Consider the following 18,977-nt stretch of genomic DNA (forward strand, 5'->3'; position numbering starts at 1 on the left):
AAATTGTCGTATTTCATCACTAGTTAGGGTACGCAGATTCTCAACAAGTCCTCCTGTCTCTGATCTATAGGCTGACTTTGTATAAAGGGTTCTTTGTTTCTCCAGAAGCGCAACGAAAGAAGGCTCAAATTGAATTCCCTGCATTTCAGAATAAACAACCCCTTTTTCTTTCCCTTTCCATCAATATGATATACCTCAGTGTAGCAGGCCTCATCAGTCAGCGTAGGGTGTAAAATATGGTCCAAATATGCTGGAAGTAACATCTTGAAACCTTCCCAGCCTGCCGTCATTAAGGTGTAAACAGTCTGATCTGTGGCTGTCCAAGCATTTGTAGTACTGAATGCCAGATTCCCTAGGATATCCAACAGTCCTTTGTATGGATACTTCTTGGATCCCATGAAAACAAGATGTTCCAAAGTATGCGGACATCCACTATCGTCAAAAATCTCAGTTGCCAGGGCGAACCATCCGCTCACAGAGGGCGACTCCTTCGCGATCAAGCAGACCTCAAGACCAGTTCTATTGGACTTCCATTTCTTTACATTCACAGGTGCATATTCAACCTCAAACGACGAGATCAAGTCAAAAGAACCCATTTATAAATAATTTGGGTCTATGTTTTTATGAAAATTTTAGGATCAGAATTCTTATTCCCGCGTTTAAGAGCCTGGAGTAAAATAAATATCCTCAAAAAAATAAAGTCCCCCCTATTTACTATAAACACTGACAAATGAATCAGGAAGGCTACTTTAACTCCTTGATTTCAAACACAAGGATAGGAGACAAAAGTAATGCATCCGAATCATTGCACTCCAGTCCGCTTCACAGCTCTTCCATTTACCATCAACAAGGCAACTTAGGTAGCTCCATGGATTCAAGCTCAAGTTTTTTCCAATACCAAAATATGAACCACTCTGGAGCAATCATTAATCCGCTACTGAAGACGTTAGAATTTATTGGCGCTAAGAGCCCAGATACCCCAAGTGCCGCCTCTGTCATGTACAAGCTACGAAAACTTATCAATGCCGAAAAGAAAGTTCTGAAAAGAAGGCATGAATTTTTGAGTGGTGTTTCTCACTGGGTAAACGTATTAAGTAATCCCGAGAACAAACGCTTGTTGGTGGAATTCAGCCGGATTGCAGAACTACAAGGCCGGCTTGACGAAGAAATGATAAGAAAGAAGGAAAATATCAATTTGCAGTTATACCATGTGTCTCAAAGAGAATCAAAATCCGCAGAACTTAAGCTCAAACGAGCAAGAACTTTCAAACAACTTAGAGATCAGGAGCGCAAAATTGGGGATAATCACAACACTTGCTTATCGAGAGAGGCTTTGGAAGAGTTGAACATCTCCATTGAAGTGGTGGATGAACAGCTAATAAAATCCATCAATACTTCATTGCAAGGCTCTTTAGTGGATTACGTCCTGAGTATGCAAAGTGTCTCTTCTGATATCAAGGAAGGTTGCAATGAGTTTTTTGAATATTTGAATGCCGATTCTATTTACAATTGTCGCAAAAGCTATTTATTAGATGACTCCTCGGATAAGATCCAATATCTTGGTTCCAGAGAAACTTCCGAAAATAAGGAGAACCAATACAAGGGCCGAGCAGAAAGTGTCAAGCCTGCTGGAGGCAAGAAGAAGAAATACTTGAATTTGATCAACTCGACTGGCCCAACTGAAGTTCGAGCAAGCACTGAGCATCTGACTGGCCATGAACTCAAAGAAGAACTGGGGACGTTGCAGACTCAGCCTCTCAAATGTCCAGATTGTGGGTCTCAACTGAAAAACGAACACACCCAACATTCAAGTGTGTGTTCCTATTCCAAGCAGGGATTAAACGATCCGCCCGGTTCCTCTCAAAGTCTCGCCATGCCGGGAAGGCTAGGGATCCGCATACCTAGCGTTTTGAAGTCTCGTGCAGGCGAAGGATGGTAGCTGCTTCATGCAGACAGAGACGTCTTATAACATGTCTGCAAATAATTTTTTGCTGATTTCGTACGTGGAGATCATTATAGCACACGAAGGCGCAATTTTCAGGCATCGTGGAGCTAGACCCACAAAGAGCGAGCTCATGCCCTCGTTTTTATAGATGGTATGCAACGATTTGAACATCGATTCTTTGGTGCTTTTTGAGTTCACAAGCTTGTTCAAAGACCCGGCATCTTCCAAAGTTACTTGAAGACGTGTTTTCCCAACGTCAAAAGGATTGGTAAAAATTGCTGCCAGCACGCCAGAGAGAGAGCCGCTGATAAATGATCTAGCAAATATTTCGGCATGCTCGTGCTCTGGCGAGCTGAAAATTTGCAGCCGTTGTAATCTGCCGTTGAGGTATTCGTAAGAAGACCAATATATTCCGCTGAATGGAACATCGCGCCAAAGGGTTAATTGCAACCCTTTAAAAAGAGAGAAAAGTCCTTTATTTTGCACTTCTTTGAACGAGTTCGTAACGACCATCTTCATGATCTGGGAGGAGGTTGAGCTTGATGTGGGAACAGCCTGCAGCCTAGTTTTTATCAGTTCTAATGGGGCTACCACTGTTGCAGCCATGATTCGCGCGAAGGAACCGCAAAGCAGAGGGTTGAAAATCGGGAACTGATTCTTCAAAGGAGATCTATCTCGCAAGTACTCATACCCGCTGAAGTAAACCATATTAGATGGAACTGCCATGATGAGCATCAGGGACAACCCTCTATAAAGAGTAAAAACTCCTTCGTTAACAGCAATTTTCGAAAGTCCCGAGAACGTGCCATTAATCTTGAATTCTTGCGCACATGCGTTGCTTGAGCAAAAATAATCTTTGCTTGGTCTAGTAGCCTCCTCCCAGAACACCTTCTTACAACAAGTTGCAGTTTGGCGGAAATGGGGAGGAAAAAGCAGTTGTTGCTGTTGCAGCCTGATTCGCACCACATCAAAGGGCGTTACCACCAAAGATGTTAATAGTGACCCAGTGCATGCACTCAGCATCCTCTGTGTAATCGTGATGTCTGACCCAGACCGCTGCTGTGGCCTGGATTCCAATCTGGGCAAAGTAGCATCTTCTATCAGTTCTATTTGCGACATGCTATCACAACCTTTGCCATAGAAATTATCTCCGAAAAAATATGAAAATATTAAAAAAGATTATGTACTATAAGCAATTATAAAACAATGTTAAAATAAATAAATTTACAGATCCACCTTCACATCACTGTCCTTCTTATCCTTTTCGCCAGTCAAAACACGGTAAAGTTTCTCATCCACTCCATGACCAATTTTGCTGGACCAACCCCGAGCACGCTCAAACCCATTGCGCCCGTACTGGTAATCCATGAAGGCCTCATAAATGCGCTCTCTGGACGTCTCAACAAAAGGACCGTGTTGGACGATTTTTTGGTTTAGCACCTGACCTCCAATAATAACAAAATTTGTTTCTTCGCTATCTTCTGGAACCGATCCGCCGATTGCCTCTCCATCCCTATTGAAAAACACAGCATGGTATTTAGGAATGGTGGTTCCATTGATCAAGAGAGACCCTTTCAAGATGTACAAGAAGGCGTTGAACTCGGAAGGCAGTTCTTGCACAAACTCTCCACCAGGTTTGACTGTGTAGTTGTAGTACTCGACAGGTGTGTACGCGAGGTCTTTAACAGACTCAACACCATACGACTTGCCGCTTATCACCTTGACCCTAACCTTGTCGTTTGGCTCTGCCACTGGAATTTCCGCATCTCGCAAATCGCGATAACGGGGCTCTGTGTGCTTCAAATTTTCTGGAAGATCAACCCAAAGTTGCATTCCTTCAACATTCGAACCATCTGGAGAATAGGGCATTTCAGAATGGCAGATACCTTTGCCGGCTGTCATAAATTGCAGGTCGCCCGGATTGAGAACGCCGGAAGATCCCGTGAAATCTTCGTGCAAAAACTGCCCTTTCATGACAAGAGTGATAGTTTCTTGACCACGATGAGGATGATCAGGAAATCCAGCGTCGGGACTCACATTGAAATGGTCTAGCATAAGAAATGGTGAGAAGTTTCTCATGCCCATGGTGCCAATGGAACGTCTCACTTTAGCTCCCACACCTTCAGCCTGCTCCATACAGTACATCGACTTCAGAATTGTACGAAAAGAAACCATTTTGAGATCAATTTTGGATCAACGGTATTTTGCAGGACCTTTTATACTACTTCCATATCTTTACTAACTTGTTAGTAATTGCACAGCCTAGTAAAATATTATCTAGAAATTTGACTAATGGTAGAATAATAAAAAATAAGCAAACCCACGCTATATTAAATATATAATTCCAAGACTTAATAATATCAGTCATGTGACTGAAAATGGAACTGGCTATGTAAGCATTTGTGTTTGCCATTGAGATCTTTGTTACAACAATTTGTAATGAGGAAAAACACCTTCTCGTCATTGGGCAGTACAGCCACCTTTAAGAAGAATAGACACCCTACTCTGACTTTACTCTTCTGAAGGTTTACTGCCCATGTAATGTAACGCAGAGGTTTGGTGGCTAGGGAAATTCTCCCCAAAACATGGTAGTTGCTACAGGGATATGAAGACGACCAACAGAGGTCTGCCGAGGTCTCCGGACTATTATTGGGCTCTAGGGGGCATTTCATTGATATTCTTTGGATGTGAAACTTTAGATGACCCTATAAAACGGCATTCAGTAAATTCGATAAAGGTAGACCAGCGATCAACTCAAAATTTTAATCATTCACCTTCTTGCTCCTGACACAAATTAAGCAACGTCTTCTATTTGATTAATGGAAAGGATTGGTGTTCCTTGAGTAATCTGTGACCTCCGAGCGCATGTCCGTGACCTCCGAGCGTAGGTCGTCTGTCGTAACACTGACAGCATCGGCCTCGCGTCGTTTCATAGGAATGAGGTTCGCGAGACTTGTCTTGCCATGCATGCGACGGAAATACCACACGATACCAGCTATCAGGAAACCCAAAACAACAACAGGAACAACAACTGCAGGGACAATTATCTTGGCCTTGGACTTGCTGGACGTGGTCGTCGCACCGTTGTCAGAAGGTTTCCGCGTGATGGTAGTGTAGGCATCCGACTCGTGCTCGATGATCCGAATCAGCGGCCCGTACGTGGTGCCCGTGTGCTTGGCATTGCTTGTGGAGTCTAATTGTGGTGTGATCAGCAGCCAGCAGTAACCTTCGGTGCCACTTCTACGGTATGATGACTTGACTTCCCATGCATAGTATCCGTTGTTATTGATGACATAATCAGATGTAAAAAGGGATTCGTCTCCATCAACCGAGGGATAGGCATTAGTTGAAAGACGGACTCTGACGATATCATCGCTTCCCCAGTACTCTGGGTCCCAGGTAATCCAGTAGGTCTCACCAACGAGCATTTCGGTGCCGTTGGCAATGCAGAATGGATATCCAGAGTTGGATTCGTCTGCTCTCTCGTTCATACAGCGCAGCACTGGAGGTGCTCCCCCTGTTGGACTTGGGTAAGAAGTGTCAGTTGGAGTAGGAGATGCAGAGATGGTACTGGAACCTGAAACAGAAGGCGTAACCAAGTATGGGATTCCAGAGGAATCAAGAGAGTTCCAAATGGTAGCTGAGTCTGAGACAGGAGAAGCAGATATGGTAACTCCGTCAGTGACTGTAGGAGTCACGAGGACCATGTTATTAGACGACGTCGATGTCCAGACATTATCCGTGAGAACTTTTTGTGAGGCAACACACGCAGCAAGAGCTATAAACCTAAAAAGCATGGTAATAATTGGTTGATTATTTTAGACCGTTGGAATAAATTTATATGGGCTCTGTCCGACATCGCCGACTAATTAGTCTTGGCTTTATCCGAAAAACCGGTTTATTACACGCGAATTATTGGTTTTTTTCTCTCATGACAATGCTAGCCGTCTATTCCATTCATATATTACATTGACAGCAAATGCTAGTATACACAACAAGTAAAATTCCGACATTCAAACCTCCATAACGTTTTTCTCCAAATCGATGTTGATAGCGACTGGTAAGTTGGAGTCTTTTCTATTTCTTGTTTTGAGATACTTGGCCTGTTTCCGCGGGTTCAAACGTGTGTAGTTGTTTCCATGCGACCAGGATCTTAATCTCATTAGGTTCCAGACTCCTTTTCTGAATCTCTTGAAAGTATTGGAGATGAAGAAAGAGTACATGAGGTACTCCAAGTAAAAAAATAACAGCGCAACTGCAAAGCCACCAATTACAGCCCAAACAATATGCTTGGAGAGTAAAAACATGAATTTCGCATCGTCCATGTGCCATGAAGAGCCTTTCGAAATGCTGAAAAATGGATGCTCTCCATTGCTGTAGTCCTGAGGCATGAGAATCCTAACCACGCCTGCATCAGGAACGCCCCATCTCTTGTACTGTTTCCATATCACGGACAAAAACAGCGGTCCTGTGGAGTACATAATTGTGATATATGGCACTAGCCAGTTGTGGTTGTATTTGTTCAAAGAATCAATCACCTTGGCAAAAAATGGATGTCTAGGCATCGAGCCCATGGCGTCGTTGGAAATACCGGTAGGTATGGTTTTTCTCACAAACGCCGGAACGGTGAGCAAAGGATCTAGTTTTCGGGCACACCCATCATCCAAGTCAATGTAAATGCCGCCAAAATGGTACAAGATAAAGTATCTGATGGCGTCTGCTCTCTCAATTGGATACTTGTATTGGTCAAAAGTCTCTAAAAACCATGGATATTGCTCAGAAATAAATTCTCTAGACATCTCGTCTGTCCAGAGAATGTACTGATAGTCGGGATGCAGGTCGATGCAGCTTTGTTGTCCTTGCTTCCAGACATCAGGGATCTCAGTTGTTTTGTAGGTCTGGTGAATTATCTTGGGGATAAGTTGAGGCCTATCCACAGTAGGCGATAGCTCAGATTCCAGCAGAGCGTACTGAAAACTATCATCATAGAGCAGCGTTATCAAGTCAAAGGTCTGATAGACCAAAAATACCACTAGCAACAAATGCGCTAGCAGAATATATTGAAGCTCTTTTTTCATGACAAATGAAGGACTGCAATTTCAATTGAGGCAAACTGCGCACTCAATAAAAAATTGTAAACAAGGGGACGACAAGTGTTTATTCTATTAGAATATAAGCACAAGGCTAATAGCGTTGAACTGTCTAAGCCTCCGTTTATTTCTTTTGCAACCTATTTTAGGCGTATCTTGTTGTTTGCTCAAGATATTAAATTAATATAATGTATACACCTCCACTTGGAGCTGCGCCAGTATTTATTTGAGGAATGTGCACATCGCATGATAAAAAAAAATTCTGCATCGCCACATTCTACCCCAGCCCCGATCGTTTGCTGGTACACTACACTTTCTGGTATACCAATTGCGGTCTGGAGGGCATTGTGGGATCCATTTGATTGAGTTCTGTGTCAATATGTTGCATCTGCTCACAGCTGTAAAGGTTACTGTCACCCTTGGATCTTGCGAAAATCCAAGTGGCAGCTCCTTTAGTCAAAAGCTTGTACATCAGAAATATTAGGATCATAGCACCAGCCACGATCACCGTGCTCACGACAACATGCGAAACAAATTTGGGTACTGCGGATTTTTTGGGCGCATCAACATCGGTACTTTGCATGTACGGGTCATAAGCTACATTTGACATTGCCAAAGCCTTTAAGGAGAGCCCCGCTTAGCTCTTTTATAGAGCCCGATCTGAAAAATTGACTGTTCTGTTGCGGACTAATAGTCCAACCAAATACGTCATACACCTTTACACTGGCATCCTCTACCCGAAAAATGACTGTTGCCGAGTCAATAAAATACCGAAAAAAAAAAACAAATTCCCAATGGAGAATCGAACAATCTTGTACTCCAAACAATAGTGGCACAATAAAAGCGCATCTTCGTTTTAAAATTGCTCTGGTCCAGGGCAAGGGTGTGTTTTTTTGCAAGGCAGATCGAGCGGGTAACGGGGCCTAACACAAACACAAAAAATTTTCAATATATGGAGATTGTTCAGCTTTAGTTGGCAGAGGAAGGTGTTGATTTACTACACAGATTGCATTTTTACTCATTTTTTACAAGTTAACTCGTATCATGTCTGCCATATTCTCGTATGCTCATGCCGCTGGAGCGCCAGCCTCCTCGAATGCCTCCAAATCTGAACTGGAAAATGGCATCTCGAACTTGAATCTGAACGAGAAAGAGGTTGAAAAAGACATCAAACCAGCTAAGAAGGCAGAGAAGTCGGAGAAGAAGGAGAAGAAGTCTTCCAGATCCGGATCCAAGGAGCCAGAAAACAAACCTGAGCCTGCCAAGGAGGAAGCAGAGCCAAAGAAGGTCAAATTAGCACCTGCTCCTCTTCCGGCTACTAACGTTTGGGGGGCAACCCCTACTGCGATTCCCCCGAAGATTCCAAGCGAGCCTATTGTTATTCCGGAGACTACATCGGAAAACGGCCCCTCCGTTGCCAAAGCGGCTTCAGGAAAGGAGAAATGGGTTCCGCTTAAGGCCTCGGTGGTAATTGCCTCCAACAAGCCGACATCCAAGGGTTCAGGCAAGAAGAAGAATAAGAAGAAAAATTTCAAGGACGGTGAAGCAAAGGAGAACAAGGACGCCAGAAAGAGTGCCAAAAAGAATGGCGAAGTGCGCGAGATTGATACCAACGAGGGTAGTAGCTCAGAGAGCAACACCCCGAAACCAGATCAGCCATCAACGATCGAACAACATGCTGAATCTGCCATCGAGTCTAATGATATCAAGTCGGCCGAGCCGCAGCAGAAGCACTTCAAGACGAACGGCAATGGAAACAGCTTTTCCGGTCGTCAATACAGAACGAATTACAATAACCATAGCAGGAGATATAGTGGTCAAAACGGCAGCCAAAATGGTCAGAACGGCAAAAGCAGCAGCCCGATTGGTCAACTTCCTTATGCGCCATACAACAATCGTTCCTACAACGGTCAAAACAATAGACATCACCACAGCCGGCCAAGCTACCAACAGTCGCAGTATTTCATACCCCAGCAACCTTACTACACTCCAATTCCTTACATTCCATATCCGGCCGCCCCAGCTCCATTTGCTCCAGTCATTGCGCAACAGCCACAACCGATCGCCGTGCCACCACAGGACAGTAACATGCGGGATGCAATGCTTCAAACTTTGGCCAAACAGATCGACTACTACTTCTCTACTCAAAATTTGGTGAAAGACATTTTCCTCAGAAAACACATGAATGACGATGGATTCCTGCCTCTGCCTGTGCTAGCTGGATTTTACCGGGTGTCTGCCCTTTCTTATGGAGACTACAACTTAGTTGTTGAGAGTCTGCCCCATTGTTTGAATTTGGAGTATGGAGTTATTGAAAAAGAAGGTAGTACATTATACAAAGTGCGGGCCAACACGAACCCGAAGTTCTGGGTTCTTCCTGCTGACCAGCGGTTGGAGCAGGGATTAGATAAAGATTCTCCAAAACCAGAACAAAATCCAGAATTAGGGGAAGGAAATTAACTGGTGTTAGGATGAAAAAGTTGTGTAAATAATTTGCCATTAATTTATTCTTCATTCACAACAATGTCTGATCAATTCACCTCTGTCCAGTGGGACCGGGATGATCCCGCTAACGGGTCGGGCCCTGGCCAATTGTTTCCCACGGTTGACGAGGAACCATCGCGTGCTGTTACTCCTGAGCAAGCTGAGAATGCACAACAGGGTAACGAAGACGCAGAAGATAGCGGATCAGGATTGCTTGTTGGCTCGTCTTTACCGCATCCCGAAACTCCGGATCTAGTCAATGGCCAGGCTAGTATGGTTGCACATGACACAATGGACAAGAATGAGACTTCGCAGGATTATTATATTGAAACTCGCGTTTCTAGCCCGACGACAGAATACGATGGCCAGAACCCATACACCTCATATTTAATTGAAATACGAACAGATTGTGCCTCATTCAAACAAAAGGACTACAAACTACGCAGACGTTACTCTGACTTCAGCTTCTTATACGATTGCCTGGCAAACGACTTCCCTACCCTCGTCATTCCTCCTCTACCAAACAAACAGCGTTTAGAGTATATCAAGGGTGGCCGATTCACCGAAGAGTTTACGGCTAAGCGTGCAGTCTCTCTGCACACTTTTTTGAGGCGTGTTTGTAAGCATCCCTCCCTCAAGAAGTCTCAAGTGTTCCATGTTTTTTTGGAGGATTCTGATTACTGGCATACTTACAAGTCTAACCTCAAGATATCTTCAGGCTCTATTGATCCAAGCAATTCAGCATCTCAAAATATAGAAACAGTTACAGATTATATCATGAATAGCTTCAAAAAACCTTCCTACGAGTCAAAACACAAGCAAGAATTTCAGGAAATACAGGAGAAATCAACAAGATTACAAGACAACCTTGTTAAAATCGACCACATTTATTCGAAAGTGTTGACAAGACAACAGGATATTTCAGATGATTTTGCACGTTTTTCACAAGAATTTTCAAAACTTAATATTCTGTTCAGCAACGATTTTGATGGCAAAAGTTCTAATGACAACGTAGATGTACCCACAAAACAGATCGCAGAACAGTTTTCTAAATTCGGTGCAAATCTCCAGAAGATTTCTGAGCGGTCATATTATCTGAATCATGATATTGAATACAACTATCTAACATCATTGCGAGATCTCGAGCACTACATCACGCAACTCAAAACCTTGGTTAAGCTTAAAGAAGCCAAGGCCCTCGATTATGAGATGTTGTCCAATTACCTGGAAAAAGCCAAGCAGGAGAAAGAGTATTTGATGAGCGGGGGCTCAGTCACCTCTTCCACCGAGGGTGCCATCACGTTTTTAGCTAGAAAGCTCGAGTCCATGACTGGTATAGGATCCCATGCTCATGGGAATCTGACCAATGAGAGGATTGAGAAGCTTCAAGCAAGAATTGAGGTGCTTGAGAAAGAAAGAAAGAACGCATTCGAAGTGTTTGAGAAGTTTGAAACGGATATCCTGGAGGAGTATCAATTGTTTGAAAAAATCAAAACCGAAGAGATCAACGAATCTCTCAGATTATTAAGCGATTCATATTTACAGTACTATACAGACCTACTCCATGACTGGCAAAATCTGCAACTAGGGCAGACAGATCCTAAGACCTGCGCAGAGTTTGCAAACAAAATGAGTGAGGATGACGAGTTTTTCTCCCATAACGATGTGGTGAAAAACAATGAGATTTTAGAAGAAAGCTTGAAGAAACTGAATGAGTCAACTACGTCTTGATGCGTTTGTTTTTTGACTCATTGACAATGCTTCCATTTTCATCGAATTCGAGAAACAGATTGCTATCAAACACAAAGCGAAACTCCTCTCCAAACGTTCTTTGGAATTCGTCCCGATCAAGATATCGCGAATAATCAATTGGTGGAAACTCATTCAGCTCAAGACGTCTGTGTTTTTTCTCTTTGGATGTAGGACTTTTGCTATTTTCCAGAAGATAGAACTTACGCAGAAGGGTGACCGCTTCTCTGCTGAGGACACCTGGGATGACTTTGTAAGGCCTCTCCAAGTGCGAGGTATCTTTGTTCACGGTAAAGATGGACCCATTCCCCCCAAACCGTTCGTTCGGACAACCAAATACCACAAGTTTGATTTCAAGCTGTCGCAGCAAGGAGGCGCACATAATGCATGGTTCAACAGTCACATACAAAACTGTGTCTTTAAAGATATCTCTATATGTATCGGGGTATAATGCGCGTACTTGATCGTATGCTTCGAACTCTGCGTGCTTGGTACCGTTCAGGGTAAGGTTAGTTTGATTAAAGGAGCGTGCAATGATCATATTTTTGTACACCATAATACACCCAACTGGCACTTCTTGCACAGTCAATGCTGTTTCGGCCACTCTGAGCGCCTCTTTCATGCGCATATAATGAACGCTAATATCTATCATGTTTTTTTATTTTTCATCATTTTTGTCTTAATTATTTTTTATTTACAGTTTATTTATATTTGCATGTCTACTATAGAGGATCTTCTTGCGCGGAAAGAAGAATTAGAGCGCGAAATTGCAGATCTCAAGCAAACAGAGAAGACATTGGATGATGAGATACTGAGTCTAGATGAGGAAGTGGAGGAAGATCTGACAAAAATTGACGAAGAACTGGCACATCACCAATATTTTGATGAGCTAATACAGAACCTGATGACCGAGGGAATACGACAAGTCGAAATAGATAAGCACCGAAGGAATGATGCTAAACGCCAAAAACGTGAAAATGCAAGAAAGCGTAGCAATGACGAATATGAAGAACTACGTGAACGACTACAGCCTGCTATCTGTCTTGAGAACGCGTATCGTTTGGGTGGACTCACTGCTTTTCCCGTCAATGATCCCCAGGCAGGCGAATCCGATCGATTTTTGGGAATACGGTTTGACATCTTTGACCCGTATTCCTTCAAATATACAACCCCACACTATGTGATCTTGCGCAAGGACCCCAAAAATGACCTCTGGGAGGTCTTCAAGACCACTATACCCAACTATGTTCCTCTTAATTCGCTTGCTTACGAGCATTTGAATGACGATATGATCCGATTTGCAGGTCATGTGCGCCGTCACCTTGTACAACTACAACTCAAAAAGGCCGTTTTTCTTCGACTGCAGGAAAAACTTGAATTTCCGTCAGGCTTAGATCACGATTTAGATTTCACCAAGATAAGCGTCAACATCAAGGATAAATTAGAGATAGTTTTGATCTGCGACTTGTACCGAGTTACCAAAGCGATGGTCACCTACATTGATCCTGAGGTGAGCCGAGCGTCCAAGCAGGTTGAAGTTTTATTGTCAGGATTATCTCTCAATGATTTCGATGAGAAGTTTCTTGAAGTGATACAAGCCTGGTATAAATATTAATAGGAATTTGAAAATAAAATTGCATCATTTGTTTTCAAATGAACCTCGCTAATATATACAAATATAGAGGTCAGATTTTCCTATTATATCCAACGATTTTGATATGGGGCACCTTAGTGAACCGTGTGCTTGATTTGATGGATGTTAAGGTATCCAAAGAATCATTTTTATTGAGTTCAAAGGGCCCTCTTAATAGAGTCTTTGCTGGCCACTCATTTGAAGGATTCTTCCTATGTTTTGCACTGTCCACGTACTATGTGATAAGTCTCAAAAGAACCGAAATGGTGCTCCCTCTTACAAGTCGCTCAGGGTTGTCAACTCGGGCGATCCTATCGCGTCAGGCGTTTAAATTAACAGTGATTTACGTCTGGCTATCTGTCCAAATCGTGTGGTTCTTCGGAGACTCTGTGTTTGATAGGATACTTGGGCTGACAGGCGGCCATTGTTTACAGAAAGCAGGTCTTAATTATCGACAATGCCGCCTCCTCGATGGCAAGTGGATTGGAGGAACAAAATTTAGCGGGCACTCTCTAATCTTGAGCTGTTTTGGACTCTGTCTAATTTTCGAGCTTGAAAACGTGTCTAAAACGTATAGACCTGACGCGGCCAAACCCTTGCTCAAAGGTTTGCTTTTTTGCTGTAGCGTCTACATTTCCGCCTGGCTTCTGCTCTTTACAATCACAGCTATCTTTTACCACACGCTGCCAGAAAAGATTGTTGGCTTAGCAGCTGGAATGTTTGTCCCGTATCTGCTCTACTTCAAACTCGAAGCCAAATTAAAAATTGTATAACTTGTATAATTACATCGCTATTCCTCGCCCAGCTCCGCGTCTATCCTGCCTAATTCATCCTTGGCTATCTTCTCTAGCTCAATGGCATCGTTGTACACCAGTGACCCATCTTCGTTGTAGAGTTTGGCGTTATCAAACATCTGTTGAAGCTCTTCCTTGAACTGTTGATAGTCCACAATTGAACCTTTTTTCAGCCCCTTTTGAAGATCCTTGATCGCGACTGCTTTTTTCACGATTTGATAGTAGTCAGGGTACAATTTTTTGGAAGGAACGGTCATGAAAAGCTCTGACCTTGAGCGCCCATTTTCATCTGTAGCGTTCACCAGTTTTTGCAACAGTCCCTCGCACAATTCCACAAATGGCTCTTCGCCGGCATCATCATCTTCTTCTTCCTCGACAAAGCTTTCCTCACTCATCGGAGTTGCTGATTTCGTGCTGCGTCTCTTCCGTGGAGTTTCTTCTTCCTCTTCATCGGCGCCAGCGGAACGCTTCGCACGACGCTGACGCATGGTCTCTCGTTTACGGAGGGCTGCAGCCTCCACAGTATCGTTTTCCGCATCCATTGCGTCCAGCCACTGCTCCTCTGTAAGACCATCGTCATACACAACCTGTTTGCGTTCTCTTTTGATCCCAGCATCAGGCTTATCCTTCTCCAGATGCAGGGTAATGTCTTCTTTGAACACGGGAGGAAGCTCCTCGTATGACATCAATCTCGGACCATCTAATTTTTGGTCGTCCCGAATCCTTGCCTGATCGATTTCAGCAAACAGTTTTTTCTCATCTTCGTTTCTTGCAAGAATCTCATTGAGCTCTTCGTCGTCTAGATCGTCGTTTTCGGCCTCCTCGGCTTTCATCTTCTCCGCCTCTAAAAGTCTCTTTAAAAACGCCTCCTGCTCTTCGGCACTCGATTTATTATCAAACTTACCAGCCTGAATAACTTTGCCATCTATGTCCAATTTCTGATGTGCTCTTTCCAGGATCACCTCTTCGACGGAATCCTCTGTGATCAATCTCAAAATACGGACCTCGTTTTTCTGGCCTATACGATGTGCTCTGTCTTGGGCTTGTAAATCCTGATGTGGATTCCAGTCCGTATCAAAAATAATGACCGTGTCTGCAGTCTGCAAGTTTAATCCCAAACCTCCAGCTCTGGTAGACAAAAGGAAACAGAAATATTCGGAGTCTGGGGCATTGAAGTCTTTAAGCATATCTTGACGGTCGTCTGCCTTCGTGGAACCATCCAAGCGCATGTACTTCATGTCTCTGAACCTTAAATAGTCCTCCATTATATCCATGACTTGCGTCATCTGAAAGAAGATAAGGACTTTGTGACCAGAAGCCTTAAATTTGGGCAAAACTCTGTCAAGCAATTCGAACTTTCCGGAACTTCTCCAAATCAAATCTGTGGTGAGCCTAGATGGATTCACAATATCCTCAACCTCCTCAAAAACGTATGGGTGGTTGCAGACTTTTCGAAGTTGCATGATTTTGTTGTTCAGTCCCCTCAATCCGGTCTTCGTAGCTCCCTGTGTGCCCACCCCAACAAATAGAGCGTTGTGGTTCAGCATTTGCTTATACAAACAAGATTGAAGGCCCGAAAGCTTGCACTTGACAACTCTCTCAACCTTATCTGGAAGGTCTTTTTCAACATCTTTCTTGAGTCTTCTAAGCAGGAATGGACGCAAAACTTTGTGCAATCTTCTGATAATAAGCAGACTTTCTTCTTCGGATAGTTCCAACTTGTCCTGGTGACCTGTATTGGCAAATGGTGTGTTGAACCACTCGTCGAACGACTTGACAGAGTTGAAAACTTTTGGAAGCACAAAGTTCAATAGTGCCCAGAGCTCAGGCAAATTATTTTGCAAAGGTGTACCGGTCAATATCAGTCTGTTCCTCGTGTGGTAGTACTGAGTCAACGTGAGCGAAAGCTTGGAGCTTGCGTTTTTCATACGATGACCTTCGTCGATGATCATGTGAGCCCATTTGAATTTGCACAACAGCGGTCGATCTCTGATCACATATTCATAGGTAGTCAGCAAAACAGAGAAATTTCCGCTTCGAACCTCGTACTGAAGCTGCTTACGCTGGTGCTGCGTTCCTTTATAGACAATGGTTTTGACGCTCGGAGCCCATCTTTCAAACTCGAGCGTCCAATTGGTGATGGTGGAAAGCGGAACAATCACCAGGAATTTTCCTCGCTCTTTCTTAGATTCTATCAGATAGGTGATAAGCGAAATGGATTGGATGGTTTTACCCAAACCCATTTCGTCTGCAAGAATTCCATTGAGGTTGTTGTTGTAAAGTGAGACCATCCACTCGAGTCCCTTTAACTGATACTCTTTCAACGTACCACCCACAAGTAATGAGGGCTGCTTTTCAATCTTCTCTTTTACTCTGTGGGCCACCTCATAATAATCAATCTTTTCACGACGTGCATCAGCATCTTCCTCCGTGTCCTCTTGCAATGGTTCCAATCCTTCCTCTGCACGGTCCTGCAAGCTTCTAGCACGGGCTTCGTCTTGCTGAACCTTAACAGCATTCGCAAGCGAATCAAGGAAATTATTCGTCTGCTGAATAAGGTGATGTAATCTTGTGTCCTTCGTCTTGGTCAGAAGCTGCATATAAGCCTCCTCATCGTTCGACCGCAAAGCCGCCAATCTTTGCTTGGCAATTCTCTCGAGTTTCTTGCTTTCATCCTTTTCCACTTGCGAATGGAAATGCTGCAAAGCCTTAGCCAGAAAATGTCTTGCATTCCGTTTCTCTTCAAGTTCGTCTCTAACCTCGTCAAAAATGGCAGCGAGTTTGTTAACCTTGTGGGTTTGGTAATCATGTTCCAGTTCCTCCTTCTCGCGGCGTTGTTGCTCCTGCAATTTCTCTGCAAGTCTCGAGGTTTGCTCAATCTTTTGCTTGTCCCTTATCGAAAAAGAACGCTTGAATGCCCGGAAACTGTCAGAGCCATACTTGTTTTTCTGATGCACCACACTTGTTAGGCAATCTTGTATTAATTTGCGACGCAGTTGTTTTTGTTCTGGTAGAAGCTTCAATGCTTTCAACTCGTTCAATGCCCTAATCTTGATTTCATCGACATTGTCCAAAATATCGGAGGCGGATTTCTCCAAATCGTTTTCGATAGACGAGGCATCATATAGACCAATGTTCGCGGGTAGATTTTCCAGCTCATGTATTCTTGACTCGACCTTCTGTTTGACAAGGGATTCTCCTAAAGTACTGCCTGCGGAATGTATCTCAGGATCAGGAACCGTCTTATGCGGGTCTAATCCGAAGAGCTTAGCTTTCTCGTTAAAGTCGACAGGTATACCGTTATCATTAGCTTGACCCTTCAGGGACTCCACATCTGTTTCGCCCACTAGTTTGGTCTGTACTTCCAATGGCAAATCAAGGTCTTTGCTCAAAAGGTTGAATGCCATTACCTGAACCTTTAGGAGATCAAGATCAACTACCTCTTTGTTCTGAGCCCAACTCTTTTCAAGGTCAATCGACTTTTCTTCATATTTCTGTCTCTCCTTCGCTAACTGTTGCAGTATTTTCAGAATCTTCTTCTTTTCAATATCCTTGTTGCTAACAGCTAGCCGTGACAGCAATCTATGGACATCATGAACGGTGCTAGGATAAGCGATTTCAACCGCCGTCTTGCCGTTTTGTACTTCGTCTGACATTCTACGCGTTGGCAGTTAAAATACGAAAACAAAAAATTTCGTTAATTATGTTAAAATGATTTTCGGATTTTCAAAATCCTGGGTTTTCACGCATTCATTTAGCTTGTCCAAAAACAATGCCTGGAACGTTCCTGGCCCGCTAGCCTCGGCACCAGCTTTTTCTCCAGCACGCTTGTAGATTGAGCAAGCAACCACAGTCGCTAGAAACGGATTGCTTCTATTGGCCGCAACAAATGCAGCAATGGTAGACCCTAGAGAGCAGCCTGTGCCAGTAACACGGCTCATTATTTCATGGCCGCCTTGGATAAATGCAATAGGCACCTTCCCTGTAACGTCTCTTCTGCCGTGCAAAATTCCATCCACAACAACGTCTGTCTTCCCCGAGACAACAACCACAGATCTGCTTTGCACAGCCAATTTTTTAGCCGCAGCCACGACCGAATCAAGGGCTTCTTCAGACCCGCTATCAACGCCTCTCATGGACTTCTCCACACCAGCAGCAGTAAAGATCTCGCCTTGATTTCCTTTGATGACAGTCATGTATGCTTCAAGCAACAATTTTTTGACGCTTTGTTTCCTAGTAGTTGAAGCTCCTGCTCCGACGGGATCATACACAACCGGCTTGCCCCATCTATTATATGCCTTCAAAGCAGTAATATACATCTTGGTTTGCTCCTCATTGGGCGTCCCAGTGTTGAGTAAAAGCGAATTGTTTGGATATTGAGCCAGGTCGTCAAACTCCTCGGAGCATTCGCTCATAAGGGGAGCAGCACCAACAGCCAAGGTGACGTTTGCCGAAAAGTTCTTCACCACGTCATTTGTGATATGATGCACAAGCGGATGAATAGACAGAACGTTGGCAATGGCTCCATTCATATTGAAATCAGATTCTGAGTCCAAATGGTCCCAAAAAATAGGTGGTTCGTTCCATAGTCTGACCAGCTCTTTGGTGGCTGCTGCGGCATCTTGAGCTGCCATAATGCAAGACACCACAGCAACACCATCAATAGCACGCCCAGGAATTGAGGCCTGAGCCCTCACCCTTTGAATATTAGTCTGGTTGATACCTCCAATCAGACAAATTTTCATAGGCTTACCAGAGTCTTTGATTATCTGCAGCAGTCTTTGTGAGCCCATTGGGCCCATTGGCAGCTTCTTAGTCACTTTCGTTTGCGTGTCAAAGCAAATTCCAACTCCAACATAGTCCGCACCGTCCTCAAGCGCCTTTTGGATCTCTTCAGGCTTGCTAGCCGAAACACCAATGATCTTGTTTGGGCCCAGCAACTTTCTGGCAACGGGAACTTCCATGTCTTCTTGTCCTACGTGCAGATGAGCGTCCACAGCAAGTGCGATGTCAACGCGGTCGTTAATGATAAGAGGAATACCTGCTTTGTCGGTCAACTTCTTGACCTCTTTAGCTCGGTCAATGAACTCCCGAGTGTTAAGTTCCTTCTCCCTCAATTGAACACAGGTGACGCCATTATCAATGGCCTTTTGAACTTGGTCCAGGAACGAGACCCCAGGGGGGACCATTTCGCTGTTAGTGACCAAATACACGGATAGATCGAAGGACTTCATACCCCACAATTGCGCTCTAGAAAAACAAGATATCAATTTTTATTTGTT

At 43.8% G+C, this 18,977-nt stretch overlaps 12 protein-coding genes across 12 annotated transcripts; 4 read left to right on the forward strand and 8 right to left on the reverse strand.

Moving 5' to 3' along the window:
• Nucleotides 1-23: 23 nt before the first annotated feature.
• Nucleotides 24-596, reverse strand: HPODL_05286 (uncharacterized protein; the record flags this gene model as incomplete). Its single annotated transcript, XM_014077743.1, has 1 exon — nucleotides 24-596. The coding sequence occupies one exon, from the start codon at nucleotides 594-596 to the stop codon at nucleotides 24-26; it is 573 nt and encodes a 190-aa protein (XP_013933218.1).
• Nucleotides 597-904: 308 nt separating this feature from the next.
• Nucleotides 905-1,939, forward strand: HPODL_01241 (uncharacterized protein; the record flags this gene model as incomplete). The annotated part of the gene is made up of 1 exon (XM_014077744.1): nucleotides 905-1,939. The coding sequence occupies one exon, from the start codon at nucleotides 905-907 to the stop codon at nucleotides 1,937-1,939; it is 1,035 nt and encodes a 344-aa protein (XP_013933219.1).
• A 24-nt stretch (nucleotides 1,940-1,963) lies between these two features.
• On the reverse strand, nucleotides 1,964-2,464 carry HPODL_01242 (Mitochondrial protein of the mitochondrial carrier family; the record flags this gene model as incomplete). The annotated part of the gene is made up of 1 exon (XM_014077745.1): nucleotides 1,964-2,464. The coding sequence occupies one exon, from the start codon at nucleotides 2,462-2,464 to the stop codon at nucleotides 1,964-1,966; it is 501 nt and encodes a 166-aa protein (XP_013933220.1).
• A 705-nt stretch (nucleotides 2,465-3,169) lies between these two features.
• On the reverse strand, nucleotides 3,170-4,120 carry HPODL_01243 (Pirin-like protein; the record flags this gene model as incomplete). Its single annotated transcript, XM_014077746.1, has 1 exon — nucleotides 3,170-4,120. One exon carries the CDS (start codon nucleotides 4,118-4,120, stop codon nucleotides 3,170-3,172), a length of 951 nt encoding a protein of 316 aa, XP_013933221.1.
• Nucleotides 4,121-4,761: 641 nt separating this feature from the next.
• HPODL_01244 (putative secreted protein) lies at nucleotides 4,762-5,742 on the reverse strand (the record flags this gene model as incomplete). The annotated part of the gene is made up of 1 exon (XM_014077747.1): nucleotides 4,762-5,742. One exon carries the CDS (start codon nucleotides 5,740-5,742, stop codon nucleotides 4,762-4,764), a length of 981 nt encoding a protein of 326 aa, XP_013933222.1.
• A 216-nt stretch (nucleotides 5,743-5,958) lies between these two features.
• HPODL_01245 (Mannosyl phosphorylinositol ceramide synthase SUR1) lies at nucleotides 5,959-7,023 on the reverse strand (the record flags this gene model as incomplete). The annotated part of the gene is made up of 1 exon (XM_014077748.1): nucleotides 5,959-7,023. One exon carries the CDS (start codon nucleotides 7,021-7,023, stop codon nucleotides 5,959-5,961), a length of 1,065 nt encoding a protein of 354 aa, XP_013933223.1.
• A 319-nt stretch (nucleotides 7,024-7,342) lies between these two features.
• Nucleotides 7,343-7,645, reverse strand: HPODL_05287 (putative membrane protein; the record flags this gene model as incomplete). Its single annotated transcript, XM_014077749.1, has 1 exon — nucleotides 7,343-7,645. One exon carries the CDS (start codon nucleotides 7,643-7,645, stop codon nucleotides 7,343-7,345), a length of 303 nt encoding a protein of 100 aa, XP_013933224.1.
• Nucleotides 7,646-8,079: 434 nt separating this feature from the next.
• On the forward strand, nucleotides 8,080-9,495 carry HPODL_01246 (putative HTH La-type RNA-binding protein; the record flags this gene model as incomplete). The annotated part of the gene is made up of 1 exon (XM_014077750.1): nucleotides 8,080-9,495. One exon carries the CDS (start codon nucleotides 8,080-8,082, stop codon nucleotides 9,493-9,495), a length of 1,416 nt encoding a protein of 471 aa, XP_013933225.1.
• Nucleotides 9,496-9,558: 63 nt separating this feature from the next.
• HPODL_01247 (Sorting nexin-4) lies at nucleotides 9,559-11,250 on the forward strand (the record flags this gene model as incomplete). Its single annotated transcript, XM_014077751.1, has 1 exon — nucleotides 9,559-11,250. One exon carries the CDS (start codon nucleotides 9,559-9,561, stop codon nucleotides 11,248-11,250), a length of 1,692 nt encoding a protein of 563 aa, XP_013933226.1.
• A 733-nt stretch (nucleotides 11,251-11,983) lies between these two features.
• Nucleotides 11,984-12,883, forward strand: HPODL_01248 (central kinetochore subunit Mal2/MCM21; the record flags this gene model as incomplete). The annotated part of the gene is made up of 1 exon (XM_014077752.1): nucleotides 11,984-12,883. One exon carries the CDS (start codon nucleotides 11,984-11,986, stop codon nucleotides 12,881-12,883), a length of 900 nt encoding a protein of 299 aa, XP_013933227.1.
• An 808-nt stretch (nucleotides 12,884-13,691) lies between these two features.
• Nucleotides 13,692-17,351, reverse strand: HPODL_01249 (Nuclear protein STH1/NPS1; the record flags this gene model as incomplete). Its single annotated transcript, XM_014077753.1, has 1 exon — nucleotides 13,692-17,351. The coding sequence occupies one exon, from the start codon at nucleotides 17,349-17,351 to the stop codon at nucleotides 13,692-13,694; it is 3,660 nt and encodes a 1,219-aa protein (XP_013933228.1).
• A 45-nt stretch (nucleotides 17,352-17,396) lies between these two features.
• Nucleotides 17,397-18,929, reverse strand: HPODL_01250 (Phosphomethylpyrimidine kinase; the record flags this gene model as incomplete). The annotated part of the gene is made up of 1 exon (XM_014077754.1): nucleotides 17,397-18,929. The coding sequence occupies one exon, from the start codon at nucleotides 18,927-18,929 to the stop codon at nucleotides 17,397-17,399; it is 1,533 nt and encodes a 510-aa protein (XP_013933229.1).
• Between the last annotated feature and the right edge of the window lie 48 nt (nucleotides 18,930-18,977).

Source organism: Ogataea parapolymorpha, chromosome VI (genome assembly GCF_000187245.1).
Source record: "Ogataea parapolymorpha DL-1 chromosome VI, whole genome shotgun sequence".
NCBI lineage: Eukaryota > Fungi > Ascomycota > Pichiomycetes > Pichiales > Pichiaceae > Ogataea > Ogataea parapolymorpha.